Here is a 25,410-nt window from a genome sequence, read left to right as displayed (position 1 = left end):
AGAGCAGTGGAAAAGGTGCAGCAATTGTTATGGGGAAGGCAAGAAAGAGTCTATGAAAGATGAATGAAAGGCTTGTCTTTGATCAAGTTTATCTGAATTTAAATGTTCGTGCTACTCCAGTGTCCCATTACCGTGTACCACAGAGAGTTGGCAATCTTTTTCTTAGCACGAAGTATATCTTTTTGCATTTAATATTCATTCCCAGTTGTATTTCTCTGCTGAAGCTCATAAAAGATTTAGGTTTAGAAAGCAACTTAGCATTTAGAATTAGATAAAACCTATAAATAGATATGTTAATAAAATAGGTTAGTGTCTAATCCTGTTCTCCAAGGAGACATTCACACATTTTTTTCCTCTGTGTTACTCCTAACTGGTGGGTCTATATGTACGTACTTATGTGAAAATGTCTCTCTAGAGCCTTGCATGAAAGCATATACACATATATGTATAGAGGGACTTCCACTGATTTGATTTAAGATATACTTCAGATGTAAATATAAAAAAATATCAAAAGGATTTGCCAAATGATGGGATGTAGAGAATTGGGGGTGAAGGTGGAAAAAATCTAAGAATCAAAGGTGGTTTTATATATCTTGATTTCTTTCTTGGATTTTGGCTGAGAAAGCTGCTGTTTCAAAAGACAAATTAATCATGCACCCTACTTGGAAAACTGGGAACAATGGCCTTGGCTACTGAGAAGATGGATATTTATTTTTATGAGTAGCCTTCCTCTTAATGGCCTGACTCTTCCAGTATTCCCATTTATTACATAGGTCTTTGAAAACGAAAGAAAAATAAAATTTACTTGACTGACAAGAACCACAAATAAATACAAAGCACTTCACAAAATTAAACCACAATGGACTGTAATGATTTATCAATAATAATCATGGTTAATGGATCATACCCACTTAGATACGTGACAAATTGGTCCTCTCTGAGTAAATTCTGCCCCCTTGTGGATTTAAAAAATCTCAATGGATAAATGCAATTGTGTATCAAATGAAATTTCAATATCAAAATAGCCTTCAAAATCAAATAGCCCTCTTGGCAAAAGCCCAAGTTGTCTACAACAAAGCAAAGTGATTTCCCATTCTCACATAGACTTAGATAAGACAAACTGAAAGTGTCTAGTGACATAACTTGTACATAGATGCTGGTGGATCTATGGGTATTTTATAGAATCTTAGAATTACAAGAACCTTAGAAGTCACCTAGTCTAACCTCCCACATACTGAGGAATCCCCAGCATACCTAACAAATTGCTGTCCAGCCATGTTTGAACACCTCCAGATGAAAGAACTTATTTCACTACGTTGGCCTCTTCTAATTGGTGCTAAATCTTTTCTTCTTTTAAGCCAAAATTTGCCTAAGTTTTACCCCTTGGTTTTAGTTCTTAGACCAAAGATTTTTAGATTCATGGAAGGTCTCAAATGTTAGATAGATACCATAGCATAGTACCCTAAGGGTGCTAACCTAATGAGAACTGGGTGTGTCCAGTGGATCCCCAGTGGAGGATTTATGGAGAGATATGGAATATACCTTCTTCCTTTCCTTATAGAAGTGGGGCATTTTGAGGACAAAATGTTGCAGGTGTTGTCAGACATGAACTGTTATTAGCCAAATAGGTGCCACCGAAGGATGGATTTGTAGTTAGGAAGACTTGAGTTCAAATTTGACATCAGATGCTAGCTGTGTGACCCAGGGCAAGTCACTTAATCTGTCTGCCTCACTTTTCTTATCTGTAAAATGGGGATGATAATAGCACCTATCTCCTAAGGTTATTGTGAGGACAAAATGAGATATTTGTAAAGTACTTTGCAAACCTTAAAGTATGCTATCAATCCTAGCAATTATTAATGTAGCTGTTATTAAATTATGAGGAAAGGCTTACTGGATAGTAGGGGTGAAAGAGTACATTGAGAGATTATATCTGGAAATGACTAAAATGTTAAAACAAAATCTATCAAAACTTAAAAAAAAAAGACACAGGTAAGAATTACATGAGATAAGAAAACTGGAGAGTGGGAGGTGGGGGCAGGGGAGGGAGTTAATCCATGCTGAGCACAATAGAGTGCTCACACCTATGAAACCACAGATCCTCAAAGTGATGTCTTAGTTACACCCTCTGTAACCACACAGAACAATTAAGTCTATTTCTTCTTCCATTATAACACCTCAGATATGTGATGACTACTAACACATCTCCTCTTAGTTCTTTTTTCCCCAAGATAACTGTCTCCTGTTCCTTCAGTCATTCCTTAGAAGACATGATCTCTAGAAGCCTCATCATCTTGGCTACCCTCCCCTTAATCCATTCTAATTTATCACTGCCCTTTAAAAATCCTGGGTACCCAGAACGGGACACACACTTCAAATGTAATCTGACCAGAACAGAGTACAATAAAGCTTTGTTTTACCTCTCATGTTCTGGGGCAGTGCTTCTTTCAGAGTGGCCTATAACTGTTAGCTTTCTTCACCTCCAACCCCTCCAACAACCACAGCTATTTTTATTAGATTTTTTTCTGGAGGGCAATTGGGGTTAAGTGACTTGTCCAAGGTCACACAACTAGTTAAGTGTTAAGTATCTGAGGCCAGATTTGAACTTGGGTCCTCCTGACTCCAGGGTCGGTACTCTATTCACTGCACCACCTAGCTTCCCCTATTTTTATTAGATTTTTTAAATGAATTACATGACTTTGGAAGCATCTGATTTACCTTTCCAATAACTTTTTGCTAGGGATTATTGTATATATGTATATATTCAACTCCACTGGGAAAGTCAGTTAATAAACTATGTGCCAGGCACTATGCTCAGTGCTGGGAATACAAAAAGAGACAAAAGACAGTTCCTGCCCTCAAAGAGTTTACAATCTAATGGGGAAGATACCATGCAAACAACTATGTACAACCAAGCTATATATGGGATACATAGAATATAATCAAGAGGGAAGGCACTAGAATTTAAGAGGAGTTGGGAATAAAAGGTCAAGAATATCAAGAGAATTAATGAAAAAAAAATACAAAGGAAGGTGGCTGTCTGGTACTGGTTAAGAAATACAATGGTGGATCAGTGGAACAGATTAGGTACACAAGACACAGTAGTAAATGTCCATAGTAACCTAGTGTTTGATAAACCCCAAATCCCAACCATTTGGATAAGAACTCACTATTTGACAAAAACTGCTGGGGAAACTGGAAAACAGGCCACAAACTAGGTATAAACCAACATCTCACACTGTATACTAAGGTAAGGTCAAAATGGGTACATGATTTAGACATAAAGGGTGACACCAGAAGCAAATTAGAAGAGCAAGGAATACCTTGTAAGATCTACCTGTAAGATCTATGGAGAAGGGAAGAATTCATGACCAAACAAGAGATAAGAAGCATTATGAAAACTAAAATAGATAATTTTGATTATATTAAAAGGCTTTTTGGTTTTTGATTTTACACAAATAAAACCAATGCAACCAAAATTAGAAGGAAAGCAGAAAGCTGGGAAATAGTCTTTACAGCAAGTGTCTCTGATAAAGGCTTCATTTCTCAAATATATAGAGAACTGAGTCAAATTTATAAGAAAACAAGCCATTCCCCACTTGACGAATGGTCAAAGAATATGAACAAGCAGTTTTCAGATGAAGACATCAAAGCTATCTATAGGAATATGAAGAAGTGTTCTAAATCAGTTTTGATTAGAGAAATTCAAATTAAAACAACTCTGAGGTACCACCTCACACCTATCAGATTGGCTAATATGAAAAAAAAGAAAATGATAAATGTTGGAGAGGATGTGGGAAAGATTGGGACACTAATGCAATGTTGGAGGAGCTCTGAACTGATCTAACCATTCTGGAGAACAATTTGGAACTATTCCCAAAGAGCAACTGAACTGTGCATACCCTTTGACCTAGCAATACCAGTACTAGGTCTGTATCCCAAAGAGATCATATAAAAGAGAAAAGAACCTACATTTGCAAAGATATTTATAGCAGCCCTTTTTAGTGGTGGCAAAATAATGGAAATTGAGGGGATGCCCATCAACTGGGAAATGGCTGTACAAGTTGTGGTATATGAATATAATGTAATACTATTTTTTCATAAGAAATGATGAACAGGCAGATTTCAGAAAAACAAACAAACAAACCTGGAAAGATTTACACAACCTTATGCAAAATGAAATGAGCAGAACCAGGAAAATATTGTACATAGTATCAGAAACATTGTGTGATGATCAACTATGAATGATTCAGCTCTCCTCAGGAACATAATAATCCAAGACAAATACAGAAGACTCACAAAGGAAAATGCTATTCACCTCCAGATAAAGAACTGATGACCTCAAATCCGGCCTCAGACACTTGACACAATTACTAGCTGTGTGACTTTGGGCAAGTCACAACCCCAATTGCCCTCCAAAAAGCAAAACAAACAACAAAACAAAAAACTGAAGACCTCTGACTATAGATCAAAGCATACTTTTTTCACTTTATTCTTTTTCATGTTTTTTTTCTTTTGATCTGTTTCTTCTTTCACAACTATGACTAATATGGAAATATGTTTTACATGATAGCACATGTATAACCTATATCAAATTCTACCATTTTAGGAATAGGGAAGGGAAGACAGGGAGAAAAATTTGGAATTCAAAATCTTGTAAAAATGAATGCTAAAAATTGTCTTGACATGTAATTGAGGGGGGAAAATACCATTTTAAAAAAAGAGAGGTTTGGAAAGGCTTCTGTGGAAGATGAGATTTAGTTGGAATTTAAAGAAAACCAGGGAAGCCAGTAGGTGGAGATGAGAGTAGACAGTCAGAGAAAATGCTGAGACCTGAGAGATGGAGTGGCTTGTTCATGGAACAGTCAGGAGGCCAGTGTCACTGGATCATAGGGTACCTGTCTGGGAGTAAGGTGGAAGAAGACTGTAAAGATAGGAGGAAGCAATGTTATAAATGGCTTTGAATGCCAAGCAGAGCAATTTATATTTGATCATGTAGACAATAGAGAGCCATTGGCATTTATTGAATAGGAGGGTGACATGATTAGACCTTTGCTTTAGAAAAATCACTTGAGTGGCTGAATGTAGAGTGGTTTAAAGTAGGGAAAGACTTGAGGCAGGCAGACCAACCAGCAGTTATTACAATAATCCAGATATGAGATGATAAGAGTCTTCACTGTGTCAGAGGAGAAAAAGGGGTGTGTGGGGAAGTTTGCAAGTGGGGAAGGTTTAGGGGGAAAGATGAGTTCAGTCTTGAACAGATCGAGTTTAAAAGGACAGTTGGAGAATGGATATCAGCAGAGAGATTGAGACAGGACAGATTGATTTAAGAATTATCAGCACAGAGTTGGTAATTAAATAAATCCATGGGAACTGATGACATTACCAAGACAAGTAGTATATGGGGAGAAGAGAAAAGAGCTCATGACAGAACCCTGCAGGACATCTATGGCTAGAAGGCATGTTCTGCATAAGGATCCAGGAGAATAAGAAAGCGCAGTCAGACAGGAGAAGAAGTAGGATGGAGCGGTGCCCCCTGAACCTAAGGGGTAAGAGTACCAAGGAGTGATCTCTGCAGCCCAATGCCGCAGAGAGGTTGACGAGAATGGAGAAAAGGCCATTGGATTTGACAACTAAGATCATCAGTAACTTTAGAGAGAGTAGTTTCAGTGGGATGATAAAGTCGGAAGTCAGACTGTAAAAGAAGTGAGAAGAAAGGTGGAGGCACCTTTTGTAGGCAGCTTCCTCAAAGAGTTTAGCCACAAAGGACAGAAGACATATAGGAGGTAGTTGGTGGGGATCGAAGCATCAAGTGAGGATTTGGGGGGAGGGATTGGGGAGACATGGGCATGTTTGTAGGCAGTAAAGAAGGAGCCAGTAAATAGGGAGGGGCTGAAAATTAGTGAGAGACAGCAATGTTGTAATGATGATCAACTGTGAAAGATTTGGCTACTCTGATCAATACAATAATCCAAGACAATTCCAAAAGACTCATAATGATGAGAAAAAGAACGGATGGACTCTGGTCGCAAACTGAAGTAAAATTTTCTTACTTTATTTTTCTTGTTTTAAAAAAAATGGCTAATATGGAAATGTTTTGCATGATTCCACATATATAACTGATATATTGCTTGCCTTCTCAATGGGTAGCGAAGGGGTAGGAGGAGGGAGAGAATTTGGAACTCAACATTTAAAAACAAAAGTATGTCAAAAATAAAGAAATAAAATTTTAAAATATTATGTGTAATTGGAAAAAATGAAATACAATTTTTCACTTAGAAAAAGGAAAAAAAAATAAGTGAGAGAGTGGGGATGACAGAAAAGGCAGTCTCCTAGAGCAGGTATAGAGCAGGTAGAGGGGTTAGCCTTAGTAAGGAGTAAGGCCACCTCATCATGTGAGAGAGGGGTGAAGAAGGAAGCATATGAGTGATGTGAGATGAGAAGTGGGAGAGAATAGGGAGCTCATGACTAAAGGCCTCAATTTTTTTTCTGTTGAATATGAGGCAAGGGTCTCAGAGAGTGGGTGGAGGGGAAGCCATGGGAGGTTTGAGGAGGAATGAAAAGGTTTGGAAGAGTGAGATGGTGAGTCAATAAGAGAGGTATAGTAGATTATAATATAATAGGATTGTCTTGCAGCAGTGAGGGCCCAATTGAGGTTGTGTGATTTTCTCCACCTTCATTCAACAGCACGTGTGGAAGGGCAAAAGTGGCAAATCATGGGACTAATGAAAGGCTGAGGCTTAGCAGGGTGCAATCAGTGAAATGGTAAGGGGGCAAGGGACTCAAGAGAGATGGATAGCATAGAGTTGACAAGAAAAGAAGAAAGTATCTAAAAGAACCAGTGCAACTAACTCAGATTTTCCAAAGATCATGTAACAGTGATAAAAGTAAGGACTAAGTAACTGGGAATGAGGATGAATACAAAAGAAGACAATGGTCTTGTAAAAACAAAACAAAAAACCCATCCAGAAGCCTGATGCTTTCTATGAGCCCCAAACAATAAAAATGGGTGTTTTCAGCTGTCTTGAAGGTTAGACAAAGAACATGGAATGGACAGGACTACTGCCTGATAGAGATGGGGAAATGGGAATTAATGTCTGGAACAATACAGAACCACTGAACAGCAGTAATATTTCAGTTCTGTTTTCTGTACTTTGGAAAATGATCTTCAGATTAAGAAAGAAAGAAGGAACATACAAGCAGGAAATTGAAAGCTATGATCAGTTAAGAAGATTATAAAAAGAATATAAAAATACCCTCAAAGAGTTCAAGTCACCAGGTCTGTCCTAACTATGTCCTGGAGTGCAAAAAGAAGCCATGGGTTGGATGGCTGAGCCACTGTCAAAGGTCTCTGTGGCAGAGAGGAAATGCTTTACTGGTCTGGAGATTAGCATATATTGTCATGATTTTCAAAAAGGGGTAAGAGAATATATATGTAAAAGTAGGCTGTTGAGCTTGATAAGTTTTAGAATGGATTTTTAGAAAGATAAGTTTGTCCTATGTCAAATTGTTTAGTGGCCTAAGGAAGGGAGGGAGGGAAAGAGGGAGAAATATTTGGAATTCAAAATCTTATTTTAAAAAAATGAATGTTTTGTTTTTACATGTAGCTGGGAGGGAAATAAAATACCAAATAAATTTTAAAAAACAACTTCTCTTCACACACACACACAAATGAACGTTAAAAATTACTTTTACATGTAATTGGAAAAAATAAAATACCACTAAGAAAGAAAGATAGGTTTGTGACCGTTTACAAGGGGTAGATATGATCCTGTAGAAGCAAAAAAATAATAAAAACCTCCTTTTTGGAGGCTTATAGATTTTGAGCAGGAAGGGACCCTGGAGGCCACGTAGACCAGCTCCCTCATTTTAGAGATGACAAAACTGAGATTCAGAGAGGCTAAGGAACTTGCCCAGGGTCCCCCAGCTAGTAGGTAAGTCAGGCAGGATTTGAACTCAGGTCTTCCTGACTGCGACTGCAGCATTCCTTGAAAATGGAGAATATTTTTCATTTTTATCTTTGTATCCCCAGTAAGTAAAATAGTGCCTTGTTCATAGGCACTTAATAAACAGTTAACAAACGGTTATAAAGAAATTGAATCACCATCTTTGTATCTACCCTTCTTCCTTCAGCACCCAGCAGGGTGCCTAGTAGACAGTCAATAAATACTTGTGCAGTAAATTAATCAATGAATAAATTTCCATGACAATAATAATGCCTAACATTTCTATAGTGCTTTAATGCTTACAGAGCACTTTACATATGTTAACTTGGTTAAGCTTCTCAGGTCCTTCTGAGGTAGGTACGTCAGGTATTGTTTAGTCATTCAGTCATGTCCGCCTTTTGGTGACCCCATGGACCACAGTGCACTAATACTGTCCATGGGATTTTCTTGGCAAAGATACTGGAGTGGTTTGCCATTTCCTCCTCCAGTGGATTAAGGCAAACAGAGGTTAAGTGACTTGCCCAATGTCACATTGCTAGTTCCTGAGGCCACAGTTGAACTCAGGACATCTGGGGTCCAGGGAGGGTGACACAGTGGAGGGAGTGCTAGGCTTGGAGTCAGGAAGATCTGAGTTCAAATTCAGATTCAGACGCTTACTAGCTGTGTGACCACAGGCAAGTCACTTAACCTTGTTTGCCTCAGTTTCCTCATCTGTAAAATGAGCTGGAGAAGGAAATAGCAAATCACACTAGTATCTTTGCCAAGAAAACACCAAATGGGGTCACAGAGAGTTAGACATGACCGAACAACAACTACCCGACTCCAGCCCCAGCTGTCTATTCAGTGAACCTCCTAGCTGCCTCAGGTACTTCAGGTATGACCTCCATTTTACAGATGATGAAACTAAGGCACAGAGAGCTTCAGTATCTTGCCTATATTGGAGGGGAGAATTTGAGCCACACTCCTCCTGCCTCTAAGTCTAGCAACATTCTGTGCCCTACACCAAGTTACCTCTCAGCCCATAGGGCCGACAGAATGACTAGATGTCTACTCCAGGCCGGCAGCTAGCTCTACAAACTGCTTATCCTCAGGAAAATCATCTTTCCTCAGACTGACTGCCACATACTCCTTTTATTCCTTCTTTTACAGATAAGCTTTCCTGCCATCTTTTCCATTCCAACAATACATTCTTCTTCTAGGAAGCCTTCCATGATTAAAACTCCAAATCATCTCCCTGAATCCCAATATGCACAGCTCCCTGGTGTGTATATTATGACATGCTAAAAATAGGCTGATGTCCATGTGGGAGTCAGAGTATCCTAGTGGCCTACAAGAAAAAGTCCTGGATCTTAGAGTCAGGAATTCTGGGGACTAGTCCTTGGTCTTCTGTTAATTAGGAGTGCATGATGATGGGCAATCTTCATCTCTCTGGGCCTCAGTTTCCCCCTTTGTAAATGAACAGTTGGGGTTAGATGACTTCTAAGGTCCTTTACAATTCTGATATTTTAAACTTATCCTGAGACCCTCTCACCATAAGTTGACAATCAAGAAATTCCTCTATCCCTTGAATGAGCCATATCAGTAATTAAATTTTCCAGATCATTTTAAAAAGAACTGATCATAAAACTGGAGGCATTTCAAGTTTTCTGGCTAGTGCCAGACCATAACCTCTCACTGCAAAATATTACGGAGATAATAATAGCTCCCAACCCCTAGGGTTATTGTGAGGATAAAATGAGACAATATTTATAAGGTAATTTGTAAAGTTTAAAGTGTTTTACAAATGCTACCTATTATTATTATCCCCATTTTTGTTGTTGTTCAGCCATTTACTAACTCTTTAAGACCCATTTAGGGTTTTCTTGTTAAAGAGTAGTTTGCCATTTCCTTCTCCAGCTCATTTTACATACGAGAAACTGAGTTGCAAGCAGGGTTAAGTGACTTGCTAAGGGTCACACAGCTAGGCTGGATTTGAATTCGGGAAGATGTCTTTCTGACTCTAGGCCCACAGCTTTATCCATTGGGACACCTAGCTGCCCTCTCCCCTTTTTACAGATGAGGAAATAGGCCCCATGAGGGTAAATGACTTGAGCAGCTACCACTGGTTATCAATCGAGTATTCCATACTTCAATGCTAACAGAAACATAACTTCTAGATTTATTGAAAAGAATCAAACAGACTTGTTGAGGGTCTTATAGACAAAAGTCCTAGCTGGGGGCCTACTCTCTTTTACTTTACAACTGGTCCGTGTGTCTCCTCCTAGACTTGACTCCTGACCCCTGAGGTCATGATCATAGTGTACCTGGTCTCTTGTTTCAAGGCTGGATTATAATGGTGCCTAAGATGGGGAATATGGTGTTTTAACTCTAAGCTCTCAGGGCCCTATCTACCCTGTCAACATTCAGAAGATATTTGATGACAGTGGTTTTTCCAGTCAGCTGCTTAAGTGTCAATCTCTGCAACATCTTGCAAATCTTCCCCCTCACCTCTACCCCACCTCACACATACCTTTTTTCCATTCTTGCTGCAATGTTTCTGGCACCAGTTGGACAAGTGTAGTAGTTTTCAAACTGGTCTTCCTGCTTCCATTCCTCCCTCTCCAGCCATTCTTCACCCTGCCATATCACTCAGAATTAGACCACTTATCTAATCAAACAGTGACTAACTTCCCATTGCCTGCCAAATAAAGTATAAATTTTTTATGTTAGAATTAAAAGTCCTATACAACCTGTCTCTAGCCTACATTTCCTGTCTTTTCTCATTGCTCTCTCCTTCACATACCCTACATCCTAGCCAAATGGGACTACTCACTGAGCCTGCCTTCTACTTCTCTGTCTTGGTTCATGCCATCCCCATTACTGGAATGGACTCTTTCCCAACCTCTAGCTCCCTCCACCTGTTAAAAGTCTCTCCTATCAAGGCCTAATGCAGAGCCTTTCACATAGTGAAAGCCTTTCACTTAATGAATGTTGAATTTAATTGAAAGCCCTACTCTGATCCTGCCTTCCCCTCTAAAATCAACATCTCCCTCCTAATCTCAGCTCTGATGCTCATCAGATGTGTGACCTTGGGCAAGTCACTTTCCTTTCCCTGAGCCTCAGTTTCCCCATCTATAAAATGAGAGGGTTGAAGTGATGACTTCTAAGGTTTTTTCCAACTCTAAATCTCTGATCTTATGATCCTTAAGATTCTTGTAGCATTTTGCCAGGACTTTTCTTTCACACATTACCTTTTGCTGCCAATTACAGGTATTTGTGCTTGGACATGACTTATCCCTCCCACCATATTTTACTGGAGGCAGATTAGATTGAGGGCAGAATCTGTGTCAGATTATTTCATTGTTTCATCCTCATTGTCTAGCCCCATACCTCAGATATAATAGGCATTTAGTTACCATTTGTTAAATTGAGGGAGGAAGGGAAGGGATTTCAGGTATGTGAAAAAGGCAGCAAGGTATAGTAGGAAGTTCATGGAACTTGATTTCAGAACTGGATTGGAATTTCAGTTGTAATGCCTACTCACTGGGTAACCTCAAGAGTCAATTAGTCTCTCCTTGCCTCATCTGTATAAATCATTAATATTAATTAGCATTAATTAATATTAAATAATTAAGTATGACTTATTTATTGATTAATCATAAATCATTAATATTAATACCTCTCATACAATTTGCTCTGGGGGTTTGTTTAGGACATTAGATGAAAGTATATATAAAAATTCTCTGTAACCAACATTCTACACGTGTTAGCTATTATTATGACATGTTGAGTGTCAGAGTTATGCTATATGCACACCTCACATGCAGAACCCACCTAATGAGCAGGCAGAGCGGGTACATTTCCATATAACATGATATGAAGCAACCTCTCCCCTCCATCTCCCAGACCAAAAATATTTTTAGGTTGCTTTTTGGGGCATCTGGAATTCTTTCGTTTGGTTCATTCCTTTGAGACTGAAAAGCTTTTAATCTTCAAAGAGTCTCCTATTAAAATTCAGGAGTGAGACCTGTTTTTGTCCAGGCCTGTGACTTCATTTGAATGAGGAAGTTTCTTTCTGGAAATCTACAAAGTTATAGAACCAACAACTCTGACCACTAAGCCACACGACCTCTCAAAGCCTACCATGGTTGGGATTGGAAGCCAGAAGAGAGTTAGACCCTGCCGAGAAAGACAACACAACTGTTGGACAATGGGGAAGGAGCAGGTTATCTCTTTTGAATGGGCTGGGGTAATTGTATGTTAAAACTCTTCATGACCCAGTAGACTATACTGTCTATGGAGTTTCTTGGCAAAGATACTGGAGTGGTTCGTCATTTTCTTCTCTGGTGGATTAAGGCAAACAGGGTTAAGTGACTTGCCTAGAGTCACTTAGCATGTCTGAGGCCAGATTGAACTCAGGTCTTCCTGACTCCAGAGTCACCTAGATGCCTCCTAGCGTCTCGCTAAGGTAGACAATGTTTCATCCTCCCACTTCCCCACGTCCCCAAGGACAAAGGACAGAGGGGAGTCCTGACCCCCTCTAATTGCCTAGTCTTCTGGTCTCTCTCACTAACCTGCTGAGATTTGGGGAAGATTACTTTATTTCACTGTGGATAATTGAGCCTATGATTCCCTCTAGTGGCCCAGAGGAGTATTTCCACACTTGTTTCATTTACTATTTATGGAGCACCTAATATGGTGTCATGTTACTTTCTTCAAGAGGTTCTGGTTCCATGTCTGAAAAGTAGTACATCATGTATAACCTGTATCATCATATTGCTAGCCATCTTGGGGAGGGGGGAGGGAAGAGGACAGAGGGAGAAGAATTTGGAACTCAAAATCTTATAAAAAATGAATGTTGAAAACTATCTTTACATGTAATTGGGAAAAAAATACTATTTACATTTTTATAAAGACAAGAAAAGTAGTTTGTGTTCAGGAATAGAATCAGGGAAAACGTTTTACTTTGTGGGACTTGGTGAACAGGGCCTCAGTTTCCTTATTTGTAAAGCTGTCATGATAGGCTCAAGCGTTGAGCTAGAAAAGACCTTAGCCCAGCTCCTTTCGTGCTACAGATGAAGAAGCTGAGACCCAGAGAATCATCCAGAGGTTATTTGAAACAGTTTCTTGGCATTTCAAATTGCTCATTAATTTTTTTTTAATTTTAAGCAATTTTATAATTGTTTGGGGAAATAAAGGAATAGAACACTGTTTGTCTGGCAGATAATACCCTGACATTTTATTATCCCAACTAGCCATTGCCAAATACCGTGCACTGAATACCCAGAAGTATATGCATCCTGATAGTGGGTACTGTGAAGAGATGTAGTAAAGGGTAGAAACCTGACCCCTGACTTTAGCTGACATAACATTTTAAATGGACGAGTTTAGCCCGACATTGAACAATTTTAGGCAACTGCCAAAGGCATGGGCAATTCAGCTCTTGGCCCTGTGAATTCTATCCTTGTCTGGAAACTAAAAGATCCAGGAGAAGAGGAAATCCGGGTTGTTTCAAACACGGGTTAAACAAGAAAAAGGACAAAAGTCACTGATACAGAAGGTGAAGGAATTGCATACATAAATACAAAGAAGATGAAAATTTTCAAACCCAGGAGGTGCCATATTCAAACCTTGCCTGGGACAACAGCTTGATCTGGCCCTGACCAGGTCTTTTAGCCATTTATGTTCATACCTTTAAAAAAGATCATACACCATGAGAGTGAAGGAAGACAGATGGTTGAGGTTTATGTTTCTTGCACAAAAGAAGAAATAAGATGAGATATTTCCCAGGAAGCCATTTGCCTGATGGCCTATGGGCTGTAGGGTCATAGGGACCTTAGAGCCAACTAATTCAATTCCTTCATTTTACAAATGGGGAAACTGAGGACCAACAAAGGTAAGTGAATTACCCATTATCACACAGAGAATAAAGATAAGATGCAGGAGAACCTGTAGTTTTTTCGTGGCTTTCCAGGAAAAATGAAGTGTGGAATAAAATTGAATTGGCCTAAACACCTACTTAGTAACCTGAGGCCCTGGGATTTCTCTGGCTTCTTCTTACCCTGAAGACACCTTCTCATCCTAGCTCCAAGGGATTTTGTTGTGTTTTAGGTTTAGGTTTTTGGCTTTGGTTTTGTTTTTGTTTTTTTCCCCCAGGTAAGGAAAGGTCAAATTCAAGAGCCAGAAGATATAGTGAATGACCTAAGGGAGCTTTCCCCCAGTAGGGGCATTAGCCACAAGAGATGCATATATTTGTATCTCATTTTCAAGCATATTAAAAGATTTAGCACTTTGAAATGAATGCATAAAAGAAAATTAGTAAAATTGATTGATTCCCAGTCAATTTAACAAAGCTATTAAGCACCAAGCTGAGAATGAAAAGTTAAAGAAAAGGAGTTTATATTCTAATGGAATATTATATATACATATATAGTTGTATTTACATATATCTAACTTTATATATAATTATAACTCTATATAAAATATATATACATTCACATTGCATTTCTTTATAAGGAGTTTCTATTATGCTGGAATTTATATCTATATGTGAATGTATTTACATATATATGGAATACAAGCTTCTACACAAGCAAATGAAAAGAAAGTACATGCAAAGTAACTTCCAAATGGAAAGAGAATGAAGATCCAGAAAGATTTAGGGTAAAGAGGCACTGAGCTGAGTTTTCAGGGAGGCTAGAGATGAGAAGGGTATTCATTCAAAAAATGAGAGACCACATCTGCAAAGATGAAAGGCATGAAATGGAATATGGAATGCCATGTATGGGGAACATCTAAGAGGTCCGCTAGACTAGAACAGAAACATATGAAAGGGAATAATATAAGACTGGAAAGTACAGTACTATTTTTACTATGCTATGCTGTCTTTTATAGAAACTCTCTGTATCTCAGTTTCTCTCATCTGTACAATAAGATGTCTGGATGATAAAATTTCAAAGTTCCTTCCAGCTCTAATAGTCTATGACTATGAGAATGACATTAGGACTATTTGCCTCAGGATTTCCTTGTACATTGTCCCAGTTAGGATGTTTCAGTCTACATAGCTGGTATAAGGTCTGCAAGCACCCAGAGAATAAAGCCAATAGAATATCAAAACATACATATAAGCCATTCTGGATATACTCAGGAGGCATGCACATGTAACAGTCATGCTACATGCATGGGGATGGGGTGGTGCCCTGCTCCCTTGCAGAGTATACTATGCCCAGGTCCTTTGCTATAGGATTTGCATGACCAAAGGCTCCTGGCTGGTCCTTTGTCCCATGGTTGTATTAAAGATGACAGCAGACTGAGCTAGGAAGAACTGCACATTCTGTGAGGTATAAGGAACAAGGAGAATCAGCTTCCTTTCTCCCTCAAGGCAGTCTCTTTGTTAGAACATAGCCAATACCAGTTCTTCCTTGAACTAATAAAGGGCAGGAGGAGGGGATTTCTTTCCTAGCAGCAGCTATGGCTACTGCATGTGACAGCAAGAGGGTGTGCTTGCCTAGGGGAGCTTGACACTAGAACCTGAGGAACTCTGGGAAGTCTGTTCATCTGCTAAATGACCCTCCAACATCTCATGTTGCCATGGCAATAATGGTGAGAATGATTGCGAGTGGAGGGTTTATACGCAGAAAGAAGCAAATTGTCAGGCAGGGACAGAGGTTGAGAACAACTTTTGGATTCAAATCAGTCTACTCTGGTGGATAATAATCAATTTTTATATTTGTATAGCACTTTATATTCTTCTAGGCACTTTCGTATCTATTATTGTCTTTGATTCTGGTGACTGTGATGTGAGGAAGGAAGGGAAAAGGGGAGGGAGAGAGGGAGGAAGGAACAAAGGGGAAAAGGGATGGAGGGAGGGAGAAAGGAACAAAGGAAAATGGAAGGAAGAAAAGAAGAAAGATAGAAGGAGGGAAGAAGGAAGGATTTTATTCCCATTTTACAGATGAAGAAACTCAGAGAAGCTACATAACTTGTAATATAACCAGTTATCATCAGTTAGAATTTGAGCCCAGAACTCCTAAGTTCATTTCTAGGATCCAGAAAACAATCATAGAGTCCCAGAATTAGAAGGAATCTGGGAAATCTTTAAGTGTCTCCATCTCCCAAAGTGATACACGAATCCACCTTTACTAAGTAGTCACCCCCCAGGATCCTGCTCTCCCATCCTCATCTGGTCACCGTCCTTTTTCCATCACTGACAAGATTTCTCTCTTTCAGTTTCCTGTTATGTTGGAACATGGGGGAGTCATATGGAAATCAAAAAAGTGGCTGAGGAGAAGGTCACTTTGCCTTGTCATCATCAGCTGGGGCTCCCAGAAAGAGACACCTTGGATATAGAGTGGCTGCTAATGGAACCTGATGGGAACCAAAAAGTGGTAAGCTTGCACATGCTTCAAGTTGACATTCCCAGTGGGAGCCACCACATGCCTGAATTCTCTCCCTTTTCCTTCCTTTGCCTCCGTCATGGTGCCAAAGCCTTTAGCGCAGTACAGTGATGAATACAGCCATTGTGCTTGTTCATTAGGAACTTACAGCATAATGGTGCCAGGGGGGCACAGAAAATACTGGGTGTAGAACAGCTACATAAGTAAACAGAAGAATGGATAACATGTTTATGTCAAGGGGCAGAACATCTGGGAAGATAATGAAAGACAAGCTAGTTGTGAGACTTTTGTATTGGGGGCAAAGTTGTACAGTGGAGAGAGTGCTGGACTTGGAGTCAGAAAGACCTGAATTTGAATCCTGCCTCTGACACTTACCATGTGACCCTGGGCAAGCCACTTAAATTCTCTCCGCTTCAGTTTTCTCATCTGTAAAATGGGGATAATAATAACACCTGCCTCACAGGTTGTTGTGAGGATCAGTAAGATAACATGTAAACACTTTGCAAACTTTGAAGTGCTATATAAATGTTGGTTATTATTATTTGGGGTGTTAAGGACTATGGTGACCCATTAATTCTGATATCAGTTTTGGGCTGTAAAAAAAAAATAAAACTTTGCAGCATCTCAGAGCTTAAGAGACCTAAAAAACCATCTAGTCCAACCTGGATCTGACCAAGATTCCTGCCTAGGATTATCTCCAACAAGCAGTCATCCAAGGGCGGCCAGGTGGCTCAGCGAGTAAGAGCACCGGCCCCAGTGTCGGGATGACCTGGGATCGAATCAGGCTCAGACACTTAGCACCCACCCAGAAACACCTGGCCGTGTAACCTTGAGCAAGTTACTTAACCCCAATTGCTTAAAAAAAAAAAAAAGCAGTCATCCAGCTTTCTCTTGAATACTTCTATTGATGGGGATCCTGCTACCTCCTGAGACAGCTCATTCCACTTTCTGTTTAGTTCTGATTGTTAAAAGGTCTTTCCTTCCAACAGTAATCTTCTTTTCTGCAATTTCCATTCACTGCTGTGACCTGTCTTCTGGTGTAAAGCAGAACAAGTCTAATACCTCTTTCATGTGTAGCCTTTCAAATAATTTAAAATCACTCCCATGTCTCCCACCCATACTCAGGCCTTCTCTTCTCCAAACTAAATGTTCCCACTTCCTCAGTGAGTCACATCTCTCTCAGAAGTCTTGGCAACTCCTTAGAAAATGGGTAGAATCTTTTTCTTTTTCCCTAGTTATTACAACTGAAACCAATGAGGATATACACAAGGGAGACTGAGGTTTAAACTAAAAGAAATATCAGTTATGTGGATGTAGGTCTTGTGGAGTGGAGTTTAAACTTACTTGCTACCAGCTGTTTATGACCCTGAATCAATCCTTCACCACCTGGTCCCTCCCTGCTTCCCACAATGTGTCACTTTCTGGAACCTCTCCTTTCCCTAAACATCATAGTGAACCTAACCATGAAGCATTTATTAAAATTATATATATTTACATATATAATATATGTTATATATTATATATACTTATATAATATATGTTATATATTATATATACTTATATAATATATATAAAATATATTAAATTATGTATTTTTTTCAGTCGGCAAAAATCCATCTTCTCTTCTTTTCACCAATTTCATCCCCTCTCCCCCCTCGCTGAGAACTAAAAAAAAACAAAACTTTTGTTGTAAACATGCAGTCAAACAAAACAAATGTCTGCATTGGCCATGTCATACATACACACGTACATATGTGTATGTATATGTGTACATTGTGCATGTGTGCACATATAGATTGTGTTCATATATAGTACATAGTATATAAACTAGATGTCATGTCCAACATCTTTTATCTGTCGTATATTACACAGTACACACATACACATATGCACATGGGTGCACACGTGTGTGCACACTTACATACAAACATGCATGCATACGTGTGTGTTCTGTGCCCTATGTGGCATTTGTCCAAATTTTCTGACCTATGCTCAGATGTCTGTCAGTTTTGCACAAAGCAGATTGGAAGCTACCCTACATTTTACAAAAAATCTGAGATGATTGGGTAAAGCTGATATTTGGTGTTTTCACCCTTGCCAAAGCAAGTCATTTGTATTGTAGAGTCAAGTGATTCTAGAGCCTGGGAAGCAATTTTTGATCTAAAATAGACTTGGCCAGTGTGGCTATTCAGCATTAGCCTCTGAACACCCAACAGGAATTGACTTAACCCCAACTAGACGTCCAGCACCTGCGTTCCAGAAAACAGAAACATCTGCAACCCAATTTGCATAGTAGTCAGAGGACAGGTGGTTGTGCCTAAAGGCCCAGGCTGAGCATTGAAAGTGTCCTAACCAGGAATATCTGAAATTCAGGCTTCAAGAGGGAGGTAACCTGATCTGATGCAACTTTTGTAGGCTGAATTTCACAATGACTATTACTACCTTTCCGAGGCCTAAAATCTATCAAAAGACAAAAATGGTTTTCTCCATTTTGTAGAGAAAAAAACTGGAGCATCTCACACTCAGGGTTCCAGGCAGGATGGGATGATGTGAGGAAGACCCAGGAATTTTGATTCCCAGGCCAATCCTCACTCCTCTACTTACCCTTTTCAAATAGGTTTTCAATCATTATCACCTAAAGGAACATTAAATTCCATCCGGATTAGCGCAGATATCTACTGTTTACAAAGCAGCAACTTCTGGAAAGTTAATCTGCTCCATCTGTTCTATGCAAACCCTAACAAATACAAATTGTCCTATTGTCTCATACAGACACACAAAAGGGCTAAAAATGTTTAAAATGGCACTGGATAGAGTGCTGGGCATGGAGTCAAAGAAGACTCCTCTTCCTGATGTCAAATACAGCCTCAGATGCTTACTAGCTGTGTGACCCTGGGCAAATCATTTGACCCTTTTGCCTCAGTTCCTCATCTGTAAAACCACTTCATTATCTTTGCCAAGAACACCTCAAATGGGGTCAGGAACAGTGGGACACAACTGAATAACAATAAATATGCCCCAGGGAAACTAGGTGGCTCAGTGGATAGAGCACTGGGCCAGGAATCAGGAAGACCTGAGTTCAAATCCAGCCTCAGACACTTCTTAACTGTGTGATCCTAGGCAAGTCACTTAACCTCTCTTTGCCTTAATCCACTGGAGAAGGAAATGGAAAACAGCTCTAGTATCCTTGCCAACAAAAGAGTTGGACTGAACAGTACTGCTTCTACAGACACTTCACAGGAGGAATAAGCCAATTTTGATGGCCGGAAGCTGCTAACTTGCAGTTTACTGGCTAGATTCCTTCCTTCCTCTGTCTGTCTATCTGTCTCTCCCATTTCACTCTGGAACTCATAGATTGGACCACAATAGGTCCCTGCCTGTCAGTGATTTGACAGTATGTATTTTAATTTTCCCGCCCTCGGAAGTTTACCCTAGGCTGAGGGAAAGTGAACCTAGAATGCATAAAGATCCAGTGGGGGCAGGGGATGAGGAAGAATGGGGTCACCCACGACAATGATTTTACCCTAGACTGAAATTCCTGCTCATGGATCCACTGGGAGAGGGATGAGTGGAATCATGCTCAACATACCTAGCAGGATTGTCTTGCAGTTTGGATGTCGAAGTGAATAAAGCAACGGAAAATGAATAGAGTCTGGAAGACGTGAGTTCAAATCCAGCCTCAGACACTCACTAGCTGTGTGACCCTTTCCAAGTCACCTAACCCCTACTCCCCTCAATTTCCACATCTGTAAAATGAGCTGGAAAAGGAAATGACAGACCACTCCAATGTCCAAAAAAAACCCAAAATGGGTCATGTAGAATCAGACATGACCGAAAACACCACCACCAATCAGAATTATCTTCCTCTTATTTGGACAAGTTGTCTATAAAAGCAGTAGGTGGTTTAAAATCCTAGCACAGCCACGTGCAATGCATTTGCTTTGTGTGCTATAATAATTTCCTTTTTTTTTTTTTAAGCAATTGGGGTTAAGTAACTTGCTCAAGGTTACATGGCCAGTTATTTCTGGGTGTGGTGCTAAGTATCTGAGCCTGGATTCTATCCCCAGGTCATCCCAACACTGGGGCTGGTGCTCTTACTCGCTGTGTTACCTGGCCGCCCCAATAATTTCCTTTTTTATCTCATTTTCCTGAGCTTGCTGGATTTATTAGGGCAAAGCCCTAACCAAGGATTTTCTTTCCATACCTTCCATTCCTTTAACCCATACCCCACTACAAGTAAAAGTGAGTTTTCCCCCAATTATCTCACTGCACTTTGTCCTGCCCTCTCTTTTATGTTTATCTGTTTCCTTTATATCTTAGTTTTAATGTCTTTCCTCTACTAAGTTGTAAATTCCTAAAGAGTAAAGTATGTATCATAGCTTTTTTTTTAAATCCTCCTTGCCTAGCACAATTTCACACATAGCATATGGTTAATAAACATCTGATGAATTAAGAAATATGAGTCTGGAGCTCAATCTTGGGTTAGGGATTGAAATCACAAAATTTGATAATTGTAAAGAATCTCAGGGGACATTTTGTCATTGTCAAACCTGCATAAATATCAGAGCAACAAGGTGATTAAAAAAATAAAGTAAGGCATTTATTCAAGACAGTTAGGAACTGCTGGTCACAACAGATTCCCAGGAGTTTGCCTTGGGGGTAGGGGATGATTAGAAATTGCTCATCAGAACAGTATAGGGGCCCCAGAGTGTCTCAGGGATTAACATTCCCTGGTACAGTCATCAGGAAGGGGTCCCAGAGTTTCCCAGGGATTGATACAAGGAAGAAGGATCAGATAAGGCAAACTAAGAGATATAAGGAGATGAGTAGTATTAAGGAAGCCAAAAGAGAAAAGTTCTGATAGGGTGATGGAACCAGGACCTCTAAGAGGAAAAGACCACGTCTTTGAAAGCAACCCAGTCCCTGAATTTTCCCATACATTTCAATGGCCCAGATCACTGGTGCCTCTGCCCAAGGCAGTTGGACCACCCCAGCCCACCTAGATCACTTACTTAGCTTACTTGACAGTCCTTTCACTGTCAATCTCAGCCTGCCTCAGACATACTCTTTCACTATTGCACCTGGCCCCCCACAGACTACTTACCACTCCTTAATCCCATCCAGATTCTTTCACTGTCCTTTTTTGTATATAAGTGTCTGTCTCATCCCCATTGAGTAGCAGATTCCCTAAGAATCTTGCATGCACTATTGGCTTTACAATAAACCTTGCCACTTTGACTGGAAGACAATTTGCTGCCCTGTGCCCTGACCTTTCTGAGTTCCCAGCAACCCCAAACTGCACCATTTTCAGAAAAAAAAGAAAGTCAATAAAATAAATCAGAAAGCATTTCTTTTGTTTACTGGGTGCCAGGCACTGTGCTATATCATAAAGATACAAAGAAAGGTTTAAAAATAGCCCCTGCCCTTATGAAGCTCACCTTTTAATGGGGGAGTCAACATGTAGATAACTTGGTACATAGAAGATATATACAGAGTAAACGTAAGGTAATCTAGGAGCAGAGAGCACTGCCCTGGTAGAGGTGGGGAAGGGATTGGAGCAAGGGAATGGGAAAAATCACATGCAGGAAGCAGGATATTTGAACTAAGAGTTGAAGGAAGCTCAAGAAAAGAAAAAGCAGAGGTGAGGAGACAGCATTCCCAGCATGGGAAACCAGCAGTGCAAGGGCACAGGACACCAAGTTATGAAGAACTTTAAATGCCAAACGGAGGACTTTATAGTCTATTCTGGAGGTTATTTTTTAAGCTGGAATTTACTTAACATATGCCCCCCAAAAAACCCTAAATGGGGTCACGGAAAGTTAGACATGACAGAAACAACTCAATAAAAACAAAAACAAAAATGGGAAGGGGAGGTGGCATGGTCAAGACATATACTTAGGGAAAATCACTATCTGAGTCATAGCTGAGTGGAGGAACCTAGGACACCAGTTAGAAGGTGATTGTAATTATACAGGCAGGAGACTAGGAGTGAGTCTTTAGTAGAGAGATGTTACAAACGAGTTTTGGAAACAGACTGGCTGGAGCTGGGGTGGGGTAAGGAGGTATGAGAGTAAGGAGTTAAGGATAACAAGGTTATGAGCCTGGGTATGTGGTTAAGTTTGAGGGGCCTATGGAATATTCAGTTCTAGTTATCCAAAGGACCTCTTTTGATTATTCAAGACTGTACCTCAGGAGAGACATTATCTGTGAGGGCTATACTTACACATCTGGGAATCATCAGCATAGAGATGATAATTGAACCTATGGAAATGGATGAGATTACTTTGTGAGTCAGTATTTAGGGAAAGGGCAGCTTGGTGATGCAGCATGGGCTTGGAATCAGGAAAACTTATTTTCATGAGTTCAAATTCAGCCTCAGATACCTCCTAGCTGTGTGACCCTGGGCAAGTCACTTAACCCTGTTTGCTTCAATTTCCTCATCTGAAAAATGATCTGGAGAAATTCATGTCAAACCCAGTCCTGTATCTTTGCCAAGAAAACTCGAAATGGGGCCACAAAGAGTTGGACAGGACTGAAACAACTGAACAACAATTTAAGGAAAAAAAGAAGAATCTCTAGAATAGAGCCTTTTAGCCGCCCATGTTAACCAAAGAGACTGATGAGGGGTCAGAGAGGTCAAGGGAGGACCCGGAAAGAGCAATGCCATGGGAGTTTAGAGGAGACAGAAGATCTAGGAGGAGAGTGCCCAGAGAGATCTAGAAGGATGATATTCATCTGTGTCTCTGTGCCTTTGTACAGACTATCTCACTGCCTGGAATGGCCTCCCTCCTCACGTCTGTCTCTTAGACTTTTTTCCTAGCTTCCTCTAAAGTTTAACCCAAAGGCCGCCTCCTTAAGACCTAAACTGGTCTCACTTCCCACCCCCCTAGCAACAGACTAATACCGCCCCCCCCCCCCAAATCACCTTATATTTGTCTGGATGCATGTTATTGAGGCAGGAATGGCTTTGTTTTTATCTCTGCGTCTCCAGCACTGGGCATAGCACCTGGCACATTGTAGGCAGAGAGGAGCAGGACCTGTGACTTCTTTTTGGTATAGAGTTCCCATACTAGTGCAGGTTAAGGACATTCCTTCTACTCACACTTGCCAGCACCAGCTCTGCTAGTCATACTCAAGTTGCCAGTAGGTACTGCTAGCTTGTCCAGCTTCCTGCTCTCCATCCACTCCATCATGCTGCTACAAACTACAGTTTGACTGAGAGAGCCTGGTAAAGAGGAAATGCTTAATATCTGTAGACTGAATGAATGAGTATAGACAAGAATTTTGACTGTAAAGGGGAAAAGAGGGGGCACGGTGAATAGAGCACCAGCCCTAGAGTCAGGAAGCCCTGAGTTAAAATCCAGCCTCAGACACTAAACACTTACCTTGGGCAAGTCACTTAACCCCAATTGCCCTGCCTTCCCCCCCCCAAAAAAAAAAGAAAGAAGGGGAAAAGAGAAAAAGGGTGATGGTCCCTTGATTAGGTAGCAGGGTTTCAATTCCATTCAATCATTTACAAAGCACTTACCACGTGCAGTGAGTCCACTGTGCTGAGTGTTGAGAATACAAAGACAAAATAAACAGTCCTTTGGGATAGGGGAGGATAGAAAATAGCCCTTGTTAGTTAAAGGGAAGTAGTCTGTGAGACAGAGATAGAGATGAAAGAAAGAGGGAGGTATGTATGATTAAAATGGAAAGAATAGACACATCATCTAACACAAAGTTTTTGTATTATTTTGCTATCATTTACTACATTTCTCCTAGCTGTGCAAATGTACTTTAAATACAGGTGATTACAAACAGATATGATTTTAGATTGAAGCAAACATTTTCATCCTCCTATCTCTATTTTCTTTGTCTTATAGATTAAAAAAAAATACACTGCATCAATCAGCTTGGTCCTTCAAGGTATTCTTAAATTCTGCTCCTTCTAGTGTTTTAATGAAGCCTAGAAGAGGCTAAAAGAGTGGAGGTGAAAGGATTAGTCTTCACTGGGAGGAAGGACATTTCTTCCTCTGCCATAGGAAAGTGGTAAGTGAAGAACAAAGAGGTTTTGAGGAAGATGAGACAATCAGAACCAGGAAACAGATTTGCAAAGCACTTCCTTCACAAGTGTGGGGTAGGTAAAGAAGAGCCTTCCTCTAGTCCAAGCAGCTAGGAAAGGTTGGAGTTTGAACTCAAACTCTGTTTAATGCTCTTGCCCCTAAGCTAAACCTTATTCTTGTGCAGCCTTACTGTGGGAAGGTGTAGGAATACTTTCTCTGAGGGGGGAGAGAAAAAAGAAAATGGTTACAGGGAATTTTGAGGGGCAGGGGTGGGACGTTAAGGAAGCTTACTTGGGATGGCAGATTTTTGTTTTTAGAGGCAAGATCATCTACTAAGATAGAAATAGTTGGAATCTTTGGGAGAACATTAAAGTTTTAGAAGATCTGGGACTAATGAATGGATAAAAGGATTACTGAGCCTTTGAGGGCTCATATAAAGTTAGAGGATTGAATTGGTCGGTTTCCTTATTTTCTCCAGCCCACAAAAAGCAGATTGGAGTGATATAGGACTGGGAACTGGCTAGGCTGGTGCTACAAAAAGAATCCCTAAGAATCTGGCCCACTTGTATTAGTGTCACAAATACCACACTCTCACTAGAAATCTCACCCACCCAATGGGTGTCTTAATAAACTCGCTACTTGAACTGAAAGAAAGCTTGAGTGGTCGAATTCTTTTGAGGCAGACCCCTCTGCCCAATACACCTGTTTTCAGGATTCCTAGCACCCCTGGACCACAACACCTCTTCCTTATCAATGTAGCTATCTCTGGGATTGTTGTTGAATCCTAAACTTCTTTTCCCCTACCTATTTCCCCAGATTGAATTCAGGTACTAAATTCTTAGGACCTCAGTTTTGTCATTTGTAAAATGGAGATGTCCTTACCTTACTTACCTCTTATCTATATGAGGTATTGATAAGACAAATATGATACTATGTGATAACCCTCCATGTTCTAACTAAAATAAATATAGCAGCTAGATGTTGAAGTGAATAGAGCACCAGTCCTGGAGTCAGGAGGACATGATTCAAATCCAGCCTCAGACA

The 25,410-nt window shown here is 40.1% G+C and overlaps 1 protein-coding gene and 1 long non-coding RNA gene across 5 annotated transcripts in view; one reads left to right on the top strand and one right to left on the bottom strand.

Moving 5' to 3' along the window:
- The window catches only part of LOC138147563 (uncharacterized), a 90,168-nt gene that overhangs the window by 30,035 nt on the left and 34,723 nt on the right, over positions 1-25,410 (bottom strand). Inside the window, exon 3 of one of the 2 annotated variants that reach the window (XR_011164848.1) lies at positions 10,456-10,562. The exons of the other annotated variant lie outside the window; for it this stretch is intronic. This is a non-coding gene — a long non-coding RNA (uncharacterized lncRNA). The remainder of the gene's footprint in view (positions 1-10,455; positions 10,563-25,410) is intronic. 2 annotated transcript variants of the gene reach the window in all.
- CLMP (CXADR like membrane protein) overlaps positions 1-25,410 on the top strand; it is a 134,288-nt gene that overhangs the window by 81,993 nt on the left and 26,885 nt on the right. For all 3 annotated transcript variants that reach the window (XM_069070082.1, XM_069070081.1, XM_069070080.1), the window contains one exon: positions 16,155-16,312. In XM_069070082.1, coding sequence (XP_068926183.1) covers positions 16,155-16,312 — 158 coding nt within the window. The remainder of the gene's footprint in view (positions 1-16,154; positions 16,313-25,410) is intronic.

Source organism: Petaurus breviceps, unplaced genomic scaffold, assembly GCF_028583685.1.
Source record: "Petaurus breviceps papuanus isolate PSGF00001 unplaced genomic scaffold, PetGlider_PUasm1.0 90804, whole genome shotgun sequence".
Lineage (NCBI taxonomy): Eukaryota > Metazoa > Chordata > Mammalia > Diprotodontia > Petauridae > Petaurus > Petaurus breviceps.
This window is presented reverse-complemented; position numbering and strand designations above follow the sequence as displayed.